This window comes from Cuculus canorus, chromosome 30, assembly GCF_017976375.1.
Source record: "Cuculus canorus isolate bCucCan1 chromosome 30, bCucCan1.pri, whole genome shotgun sequence".
Lineage (NCBI taxonomy): Eukaryota > Metazoa > Chordata > Aves > Cuculiformes > Cuculidae > Cuculus > Cuculus canorus.
In genome coordinates, this window is record NC_071430.1 from 761,771 (window position 1) to 772,666 (window position 10,896).

At 59.0% G+C, this 10,896-nt stretch overlaps 1 protein-coding gene across 1 annotated transcript in view; it reads left to right on the plus strand.

Moving 5' to 3' along the window:
• The window catches only part of VAV1 (vav guanine nucleotide exchange factor 1), a 32,571-nt gene extending 23,395 nt beyond the window's left edge, over positions 1–9,176 (plus strand). Inside the window, exons 17-27 of the mRNA XM_054051779.1 lie at positions 49–146; positions 1,644–1,666; positions 1,786–1,828; positions 1,941–2,077; positions 3,316–3,381; positions 3,544–3,575; positions 5,472–5,588; positions 5,703–5,790; positions 5,913–6,027; positions 7,458–7,606; positions 9,015–9,176. Coding sequence (XP_053907754.1) covers positions 49–146; positions 1,644–1,666; positions 1,786–1,828; positions 1,941–2,077; positions 3,316–3,381; positions 3,544–3,575; positions 5,472–5,588; positions 5,703–5,790; positions 5,913–6,027; positions 7,458–7,606; positions 9,015–9,068 — 922 coding nt within the window. The 3' untranslated portion in view covers positions 9,069–9,176. The remainder of the gene's footprint in view (positions 1–48; positions 147–1,643; positions 1,667–1,785; positions 1,829–1,940; positions 2,078–3,315; positions 3,382–3,543; positions 3,576–5,471; positions 5,589–5,702; positions 5,791–5,912; positions 6,028–7,457; positions 7,607–9,014) is intronic.
• Positions 9,177–10,896: the final 1,720 nt, after the last annotated feature.

Consider the following 10,896-nt stretch of genomic DNA (forward strand, 5'->3'; position numbering starts at 1 on the left):
CGTGCTGATCGTCACCCTGTGCCCCTCCATGCCCTGGTGTCCCCCCAGGGGTACGTTCTACCAGGGCTACCGCTGCAGCCGGTGCCGAGTCCCGGCACACAAGGAGTGTCTGGGGCGGATGGGGACCTGCGGCAAAACCGGAGCTGGTGAGGAGCACCATGGGGCGCTGGGGGTGAGGGTGGTGGGAGAGTGGAGAACGGTGGGGTGGGAGAGGGATGTGGTGGGATAGGGGATGGTCACCGTGGAGCAGAGCATGGTGGGATAGGGGATGGTCACCGTGGAGCAGAGCATGGTGGGATAGGGGATGGTCACCATGGAGCAGAGCATGGTGGGATATGGGATGGTCACCATGGAGCAGGGCATGGTGGGATATGGGATGGTCACCATGGAGCAGAGCATGGTGGGATATGGGATGGTCAACGTGGAGCAGAGCATGGTGGGATATGGGATGGTCACCATGGAGCAGGACATGGTGGGATATGGGATGGTCACCATGGAGCAGAGCATGGTGGGATATGGGATGGTCACCACGGAGCAGGACATGGTGGGATAGGGGATGGTCACCATGGAGCAGAGCATGGTGGGATATGGGATGGTCAACGTGGAGCAGGGCATGGTGGGATATGGGATGGTCACCATGGAGCAGGGCATGGTGGGATATGGGATGGTCACCGTGGAGCAGAGCATGGTGGGCTATGGGATGGTCACCATGGAGCAGAGCATGGTGGGATATGGGATGGTCAACGTGGAGCAGAGCATGGTGGGATATGGGATGGTCACCATGGAGCAGGACATGGTGGGATATGGGATGGTCAATGTGGAGCAGAGCATGGTGGGATATGGGATGGTCACCATGGAGCAGAGCATGGTGGGATATGGGATGGTCACCATGGAGCAGAGCATGGTGGGATATGGGATGGTCACCACGGAGCAGAGCATGGTGGGATATGGGATGGTCACCATGGAGCAGAGCATGGTGGGATATGGGATGGTCACCATGGAGCAGAGCATGGTGGGATATGGGATGGTCACCGTGGAGCAGAGCATGGTGGGATATGGGATGGTCACCGTGGAGCAGAGCATGGTGGGATATGGGATGGTCACCATGGAGCAGAGCATGGTGGGATATGGGATGGTCACCATGGAGCAGAGCATGGTGGGATATGGGATGGTCAACGTGGAGCAGGGCATGGTGGGATATGGGATGGTCACCATGGAGCAGGGCATGGTGGGATATGGGATGGTCAACGTGGAGCAGAGCATGGTGGGATATGGGATGGTCACCACGGAGCAGGGCATGGTGGGATATGGGATGGTCACCACGGAGCAGAGCATGGTGGGATATGGGATGGTCACCATGGAGCAGAGCATGGTGGGATATGGGATGGTCACCATGGAGCAGGACATGGTGGGATATGGGATGGTCACCATGGAGCAGGACATGGTGGGATATGGGATGGTCACCATGGAGCAGGACATGGTGGGATGAAGCGGCACTGATGGACCAGGCTTTAGGGGGGTGACCTGGGCCCAGGTGGACCTGGACATTGTAGGGTGACCTTACCCAACGCTGTGGGTGTCTAATTAGCCCCAAGCATTAATTAGGGCAGGACTAATGAGTGTCCTCTCTTCCACCCCCCCAGATCCGGGCGGTGGCGCAAAGAAGGTAAGAGCAGAATGGGTCAAACCGGGCTGAAACGCCCCAAATTTGGGTGTGGGGAGGTCCTGGGGCTGTCATGGCCGCCCCACCAGCTTGGGTCTAACTGGGGTCTCGTTGCTCCCCAGAACAAGTCACAGCGTCCGGGCCCCGAGAAGAAACGAGACCTGGGTGAGGACAATGTGGAGGTCCTGCTGCCCGGGTCCACGTGTTTCGGGTGCAGAATGGGTGTCCGTGTCCCCAGTGCCTGGTTTCACCCCAACACCACGTGTCCTCCTTCCAGGGTTGCCCAAGATGGAGGCGAACCAACCCTACGGCGGCGTCCCACCACCGCCAGGGTCTCTGGGTCCTGCCCTACGCCTCAGCCCCGGAGATGTCGTGGAGGTCACCGTGGCCGAGGCTGAGCAGCTCTGGTGGCAGGTGGGGATGCGACCTCTGTGGTGGGGATGGGACCCTCATGGTCATGCTGAGAGCGACCTCCAGTATGGGGCAGACCACCATGGCCATGTTGGGATGGACCTCTACTATGGAGGCAGAGCACCATGGCCATGCTAGAATGGACCTCCAGTATGGGGCAGACCACCATGGCCATGCTTAGAATGGATCTCCAGTGTGGGGCAGACCACCATGGCCGTGCTTAGAATGGATCTCCAGTGTGGGGCAGACCACCATGGCCGTGCTAGAATGGACCTCCAGTATGGGGCAGACCACCATGGTCATGCTAGAATGGACCTCTACTATGGAGGCAGACCACCATGGCCATGCTAGAATGGACCTCTACTATGGAGGCAGACCACCATGGCCATGCTAGAATGGACCTCCAGTATGGGGCAGAGCACCATGGCCATGCTAGAATGGACCTCCAGTATGGGGCAGAGCACCATGGCCATGCTAGAATGGACCTCCAGTATGGGGCAGAGCACCATGGCCATGCTAGAATGGACCTCCAGTATGGGGCAGAGCACCATGGCCATGTTGGGATGGACCTCCAGTATGGGGCAGACCACCATGGCCATGCTAGAATGGACCTCCAGTATGGGGCAGAGCACCATGGCCGTGCTAGAATGGACCTCCAGTATGGGGCAGAGCACCATGGCCATGCTAGAATGGACCTCCAGTATGGGGCAGACCACCATGGCCATGCTAGAATGGACCTCCAGTATGGGGCAGACCACCATGGCCGTGCTAGAATGGACCTCCAGTATGGGGCAGAGCACCATGGCCATGCTAGAATGGACCTCCAGTATGGGGCAGACCACCATGGCCGTGCTAGAATGGACCTCCAGTATGGGGCAGACCACCATGGCCATGCTAGAATGGACCTCCAGTATGGGGCAGACCACCATGGCTGTGCTAGAATGGACCTCCAGTATGGGGCTGAGCACCAGATCCATGCTGGACCTCCAGGGTGACCTCAGACCACCATGATGAGTTGGGGAGCCATGGTTGGGTCAGAACCCCATGATGGGGCTGAGTCAGGTCCCCATAGCCAGGCTGGACCTTCACCATGGAGATGGACCTCCATGGCTGTGCTGAACCCCCACGCTGGAGGTGGCCGAGACTCCCATGATGGGCCTGGATCTCCTGGAACCCTGTAGACTTTCCAGCCTCCTGGGGAGTTTGGGGAGCCCCATGGTCCCATGGTCCTTCATCCCCAGGGCAGGAACGTGGTCAACGGTGACCTGGGCTGGTTCCCTTGTGCCGCCGTGAGACCCTTCATCTGCGTGAGTACGGGGACCCCAGAGCACCCCCAGGAGCTCTTGCACCCACCTCGATGATCTCAAGATGTTTGGGATGTCCTGGGGGAGGCCCTGTGGGACATGGGGGCTCCCAGAGGAGTCACCTTCTGGTCCTCCTTCGTCCTCAACTCTGCTTTTCTCCCCCAGGTGCCACTGCCGGATCTCTCTCTCTACCGCTGGTCAGTGTTGGGGTCCCCCAGAGTCCTTGGGTCACCCCAGATCCTCCTCTGGGCTCCCATAGGCTCTGGGGACCTCCCTGCTCCTCCCCCAGTGTCACCCTGTGGCCCCGAGGACCCCAAGAATCATCCCCTGGGGCCACCATCCTCCTAAGGTCACCCCAAACCTCCTCTGGGGCCACCATCCTTCCTGGGGTCACCCCAAAACTCCCCTGAGTTCATCCCATCCCTCCTGGGGTCACCTTATGTCCTCCAGGACCTCCTAGATCCTTCCTGGTGGCCTTTACCCTTCCTGCAGTCACCCCATAGCCCCCAAAATCCCTCCTAGGGCCATCACCCCTCCTGGCATCACCCCAAATTCTCCTCCAGGGTCACCCCATAACCTCCACAGCTTCTCCAGATCTTCTCCAAGCCCTCCGTCCTTCCTGAGGCACCTCATAACCTCCTACGGTTGCTCCATAACCCTCCAAGCCCCACAAATCCTTTCCTAGGGTCCCCCATCCTTCCTGAGGTCACTCAACGTCCTCCAAGTCTTCTTAGATGACTTCTAGTGGCCTTCACCCTTCCTATAGTCACCCAATAGCTCCTACGCCCCCCAAAATCCCTCCTGAGGTCCCCCATCCTTCCTGAGGTCACTCAACGTCCTCCAAGTCCTCCTAGATGACTTCTAGTGGCCTTCACCCTTCCTATAGTCACCCAATAGCTCCTACGCCCCCCCAAATCCCTCCTGAGGTCCCCCATCCCTCCTGAGGTCACTCAACGTCCTCCAAGTCCTCCTAGATGACTTCTAGTGGCCTTCACCCTTCCTATAGTCACCCAATAGCTCCTATGCCCCCCCAAAATCCCTCCTGAGGTCCCCCATCCCTCCTGAGGTCACTCAACGTCCTCCAAGTCCTCCTAGATGACTTCTAGTGGCCTTCACCCTTCCTATAGTCACCCAATAGCTCCTATGCCCCCCCAAAATCCCTCCTGAGGTCCCCCATCCCTCCTGGGGTCACTCAACGTCCTCCAAGTCCTCCTAGATGACTTCTAGTGGCCTTCACCCTTCCTACAGTCACCCAATAGCTCCTACGCCCCCCCAAAATCCCTCCTGAGGTCCCCCATCCCTCCTGAGGTCACTCAATGTCCTCCAAGTCTTCTTAGATGACTTCTAGTGGCCTTCACCCTTCCTGCAGTCACCCTATAGCTCCTACGCCCCCCCAAATCCCTCCTGAGGTCCCCCATCCTTCCTGAGGTCACTCAACGTCCTCCAAGTCCTCTTAGATGACTTCTAGTGGCCTTCACCCTTCCTATAGTCACCCAATAGCTCCTACGCCCCCCAAAATCCTCCTGAGGTCCCCCATCCTTCCTGAGGTCACTCAATGTCCTCCAAGTCCTCCTAGATGACTTCTAGTGGCCTTCACCCTTCCTGCAGTCACCCTATAGCTCCTACGCCCCCCAAAATCCTCCTGAGGTCCCCCATCCTTCCTGAGGTCACTCAACGTCCTCCAAGTCCTCTTAGATGACTTCTAGTGGCCTTCACCCTTCCTACAGTCACCCTATAGCTCCTACGCCCCCCAAATCCCTCCTGAGGTCCCCCATCCCTCCTGGGGTCCTCTCCTGAGCTCTCCATCCTCCTTAGCCCCACCATGAACCCTTCCTCAGCCCTGTCCCACAGGCACCAGGACCCCCGTCGTCTTCTCCTGAGCTCCCCACCCTTCCTGTGATCACCCCGCAACCTCCAGGTCCCTCCAAACTCTTCTTCCCCAACTTGGTGTCCCCCCAAAACCCTTCATCCAGGTTGACCCATAAGCCTCAACTCCCCTACGCATGGCCCTGGGGAAGGGCAGGAGGTGCTCGGTTTGGGGTTTTTTGGGGGGGGGGGTTGCGCCTTGAGGACCTCCATCCCATAATATCCAGGTACGCCGGTCCCATGGAACGTGGAGAAGCCGAGCAGCTCTTGAGTCACCGTTCCGACGGCGCCTTCTTGGTGCGACAACGGGTGAAGGACGCCGGCGAATTCGCCATCAGCATCAAGTAGGAACCGGAGGTGTCTCCAGAGTGGTGGTGGGGGGGACAACCTGGAGGTGGGGGACACAGACACAACGGGACACGGTCCCTGGCTCAGCCCCCCAACCTTCTCCTGCCCAGGTTCCACGGGGAGGTGAAGCACATCAAGGTGATGACGGCCGAGGGGCTCTACCGCGTCACCGAGAAGAAGGCGTTCAAGGGGCTGGTGGTGAGCTTTGGGGTCCCCTCCTGTGTGTGTGTGTCCCCCCCCACCCTGGACCGAGATCTCTGGGTGTCCCCCAGAGGTTTGGGGCTGGTGGTGACCCCAAGACTTGAGCACCTCGTCCATAGGAGCTGGTGGAGTTCTACCAGCGCAACTCGCTCAAGGATTGCTTCAAAGCACTCGATACGGCGCTGATGGTGCCCTTCAAGGAACCCGAGAGCCGAGTTGGTCCCCGGCCACCCGGTAGGACCTGAGGGGTGGGGAGGAGGTGGTGGCTGTGGGGATGGAAGGGGTGGAGACCCTCGTTGTGGGCGAGGATGGGATGGAGGTGGTAGGATGGGGTTGATGGGGGTCCTCGTGAGGTGGTGGTGGGATGGAGGTGGTGGGATGGAGGTGGTGGGGTCCCCATGAGATGGTGATGGGATGGAGGTGGTGGGATGGAGGTTGTGAGGTCCTCTCCATCAGGTGGTGGTGATGGGGTGGAGGTGGTGGGATGGAGGTTGTGAGGTCCTCTCTATCAGGTAGTGGTGGGATGGAGGTTGTGAGGTCCTCTCTATCAGGTGGTGGTGGGATGGAGGTGGTGGGGGCCTGTCGATCAGGTGATGGTGGGATGGAGGTGGTGGGATGGCGTTGGTGGGGTCCCCATGAGATGGTGGTGGGATGGAGACGGTGGGATGGAGTTTATGGGGTCCTCTCCATCAGGTGGTGGTGATGGGATGGAGGTGGTGGGATGGAGGTTGTGGGGTCCTCTCTATCAGGTGGTGGTGGGATGGAGGTGGTGGGGTCCTCTCCATCAGGTGGTGGTGATGGGGTGGAGGTGGTGGGTGGAGGTTGTGGGGTCCCCATGAGATGGTGGTGGGATGGAGACGGTGGGATGGAGGTTGTGGGGTCCCCATGAGGTGGTGATGGGATGGAGGTGGTGGGGTCCTCTTCATCAGGTGGTGGTGATGGGAAGGAGGTGGTGGGATGGAGGTTGTGGGGTCCTATCCATCAGGTGGTGGTGGGATGGAGGTGATGGGGTCCTCTCCATCAGGTGGTGGTGATGGGATGGAGGTGGTGAGGTGGTGGTGGGATGGAGGTTGTGGGATGGAGGTTGTGGGGTCCCCTCCATCAGGTGGTGGTGATGGGATGGAGGTGGTGGGATGGAGGTTGTGGGGTCCTCTCCATCAGGTGGTGGTGATGGGATGGAGGTGGTGGTGGGGTGGGGGATGGTAGTATGAAGATTTGGGTCCTCCCCCCCATCAGGGTGGTGGTGGTGGTGGGGTGGACGTGGTGAGATCCTCCTACTTTGGTCATGGTCAAGAGGATGGACGGAAGGGGGACAGCTGAGTCCCAGGGATGGGCCAAGGGCGATGGCCAAGAGATGGGTCAAGGGAGAAGAGCAGCCATGGACGGGTCGAGGGTGACAAACGATAAGATGGAAGGTGTGGGCCGAGAGGGTTGAGTCTCGGGTCGAGGTGGTGGTGATGGCCAAGAGATGGGTTGGTGGATCACCGATGGGACGACTCAAGGAGGGATGAACAGCCAAGGGGGACGCGTTGGGACTGGGCCAAGTGGGCCAAAGTGGGGGCTGCGTCAATGGCGGTGGCCGAGGTTGAGGGAAGGGCGGTGGGACGGTCAAAGGGCAGCGAGGACGGAGGGGAGGGGGCGGAGCCTCACCCGCGCCCCCCCAGGAGCCGCGCGCAGCTTTGGGTCGGCCAAGGTCCGCTACGACTTCTGCGCCCGGGACCGGACGGAGCTGACGCTGCGGGAGGGGGACGTCATCCGTGTCCTCAGCAAGAAGGGCCACCCCGGCTGGTGGAAAGGAGAGATCTACGGGCGGGTAGGGCCTCGCCCTCCCCCGGGGCCTCCTCAAGCTCTTCACACCTTCTCCCAACGTGTCCTCCTTCTCCCATGTCCTCCTCCTCCCAACGTGTCCTCCTTCTCCCATGTCCTCCTCCTCCCAACGTGTCCTCCTCCTCCCAACGTGTCCTCCTTCTCCCAACGTGTCCTCCTTCTCCCATGTCCTCCTTCTCCCAACGTGTCCTCCTCCTCCCAACGTGTCCTCCTTCTCCCATGTCCTCCTCCTCCCAACGTGTCCTCCTCCTCCCAACGTGTCCTCCTCCTCCCAACCTGTCCTCCTTCTCCAGTGTCCTTCTCCCAAAGCATCCCTCTCCCAATGTGTCCTCCTCTTCCCAACATGTCCTCTTCCCAACGTGTCCTCCTTCTCCCAACATGTCCTTCTCCCAACCTGTCCTCCTTCTCTGGTGTCCTTCTCCCAATGCATCCTTCTCCCAATGTGTCCTCCTTCTCCCAACGTGTCCTCCTCCCAACGTGTCACTCTCCTCCCAACGTGTCCTTCTCCTCCCAAAGTGTCCTTCTCCCATGTTCTCCTCCTCCCAACGTGTCCTCCTTCTCCCATGTCCTCCTTTCTCCTGTGTCCTCCTTCTGCCATGTCCTCCTCCTCCCAACGTGTCCTCCTCCTCCCAACGTGTCCTCCTTCTCCCAACGTGTCCTCCTTCTCCCAATGTTTCCTCCTTCTCCCAATGTGTCCTCCTCCTCCTAACATGTCCTCCTTCTCCTGTGTCCTCCTCCTCCCAACCTGTCCTCCTTCTCCCAACACGTCCTCTTCCCAACGTGTCCTTCTCCCAACATGTCCTCCTCCCAAAGCGTCCTTCTCCCAACATGTCCTCCTCCTCCCAATGTGTCCTCCTCCTCCCAACGTGTCCTCCTTCTCCCGTGTCCTCCTTCTGCCATGTTCTCCTCCTCCCAACGTGTCCTCCTTCTCCCATGTCCTCCTCCTCCCAACGTGTCCTCCTTCTCCCATGTCCTCCTCCTCCCAACGTGTCCTCCTTCTCCCAACACGTCCTCTTCTCAACGTGTCCTTCTCCCAACATGTCCTCCTCCCAAAGCGTCCTTCTCCCAACGTGTCCTCCTCCTCCCAACGTGTCCTTCTCCTCCCAACGTGTCCTCCTCCTCCCAACATGCCCTTCTCCCATGTTCTCCTCCTCCCAACATGTCCTCCTTTCTCCTGTGTCCTCCTTCTGCCATGTCCTTCTCCTCCCAAAATGTCCTTCTCCTCCCAACATGTCCTTCTCCCATGTCCTCCTTCTCCCTACGTGTCCTCCTCCTCCCAAGGTGTCCTCCTCCTCCCTACGTGTCCTCCTTCTCCCAACGTGTCCTTCTCCTCCCAACGTGTCCTCCTCCTCCCTACGTGTCCTCCTCCTCCTGACCCGTCCTTCTTCTCCCAGGTTGGCTGGTTCCCCGCGAACTACGTGGAGGAAGATTACTCAGAGTACTGCTGACCATGAACCCCCATCCCACCCACCACCTTGCGTCCCACCACCTGCATCCCCTCCCTGAAGCCACCACGAACCCTTCCCAACCTTCTCTTCCTTAATTTATGCCTCTTCCTGCCCAGGAGGGACAATAAACGAGGATGAGGATGAGCTGCAGGGTTGGGGTTTGTAGGACACGAGCAGTTGGGTGGGGGAGGACACCACGGGCTTGGGAGTTCCAGGAAAGGACACAAACATCTGCACGGACAACGAGGTCAACGTTGTGCAATCGGTTCCTCTGGGAACAGACCCAGAAATTCAGGCAGCGATGGTCGATGTCTCCGGGAAGGGACACGGATGTCCGGGAAAGGGATCCAGATGGTGTCCAGGAAAGGGATCCAGATGATGTCCAGGAAAGGGATCCAGATGGTGTCCAGGAAAGGGATCCAGATGGTGTCCGGGAAAGGGATCCAGATGGTGTCCGGGAAAGGGATCCAGATGGTGTCCGGGAAAGGGACCCAGATGGTGTCCAGGAAAGGGATCCAGATGGTGTCCAGGAAAGGGATCCAGATGGTGTCCAGGAAAGGGATCCAGATGGTGTCCAGGAAAGGGACCCAGATGGTGTCCGGGAAAGGGACCCAGATGGTGTCCAGGAAAGGGATCCAGATGGTGTCCAGGAAAGGGACCCAGATGGTGTCCAGGAAAGGGACCCAGATGGTGTCCAGGAAAGGGATCCAGATGGTGTCCAGGAAAGGGATCCAGATGATGTCCAAGCAATGATGAGACCACATGGTTGATGTTTCCAGGAAGGGACCTGAGTGTCCAGAGAGGGGACACAAACAAGATTTTATAGGGTCACCTTCACCAGGAGGGGATCCAGGTGTCTGGGTGGAGATGAGACCATGGGGTTGACGTCTCCAGGTTGAAGTCTCCAAGAAAGGACACAGTTGTCCTGATGGGGATGAGACCATGGGGTTGACATCTCTGGGAATGAGACCGTGGGGTTGACATCTCCAGGAAGAGACCCAGGTGTCTGGGTGGAGATGAGACCATGGGGTTGATGTCTCCAGGAAGGGACCCATATGTCTGGGTGGAGATGAGACCATGGGGCTGATGTCTCCAGGAGGGGACCCAGGTGTCCAGATGGAGATGAGACCATGGGGTTGATGTCTCCAGGGATGAGACCATGGGGCTGATGTCTCCAGGAGGGGACCCAGATGTCTGGGGGGAGATGAGACCATGGGGTTGATGTCTCCAGGAGGGGACCCAGGTGTCCAAATGGAGATGAGACCATGGGGTTGACATCTCCAGGGATGAGACCATGGGGCTGATGTCTCCAGGAGGGGACCCAGGTGTCCAGATGGAGATGAGACCATGGTGTTGATGTCTCCAGGGATGAGACCATGGGGCTGATGTCTCCAGGAGGGGACCCAGTTGTCCAGGTGGGAATGAGACCATGGGGTTGACATCTCCAGGGATGAGACCGTGGGGTTGATGTCTCCAGGAAGAGACCCATATGTCTGGGTGGAGATGAGACCATGGGGTTGACATCTCCAGGAAGGGACCCAGGTGTCCAGATGGAGATGAGACCATGGGCTTGATGTCTCCAGGAGGGGACCCATATGTCTGGGTGGAGATGAGACCATGGGGTTGATGTCTCCAGGAAGGAACCCAGGTGTCTGGGCAGGGATGAGACCATGGGGTTGATGTCTCCAGGTTGAAGTCTCCAAGAAAGGACCCAGTTGTCCAGATGGGGATGAGACCATGGGGTTGATGTCTCCAGGAGGGGACCCAGGTGTCCAGGTGAGATGAGACCATGGGGTTGATGTCGCCAGGAAGGGACCCAGGTGTCCAG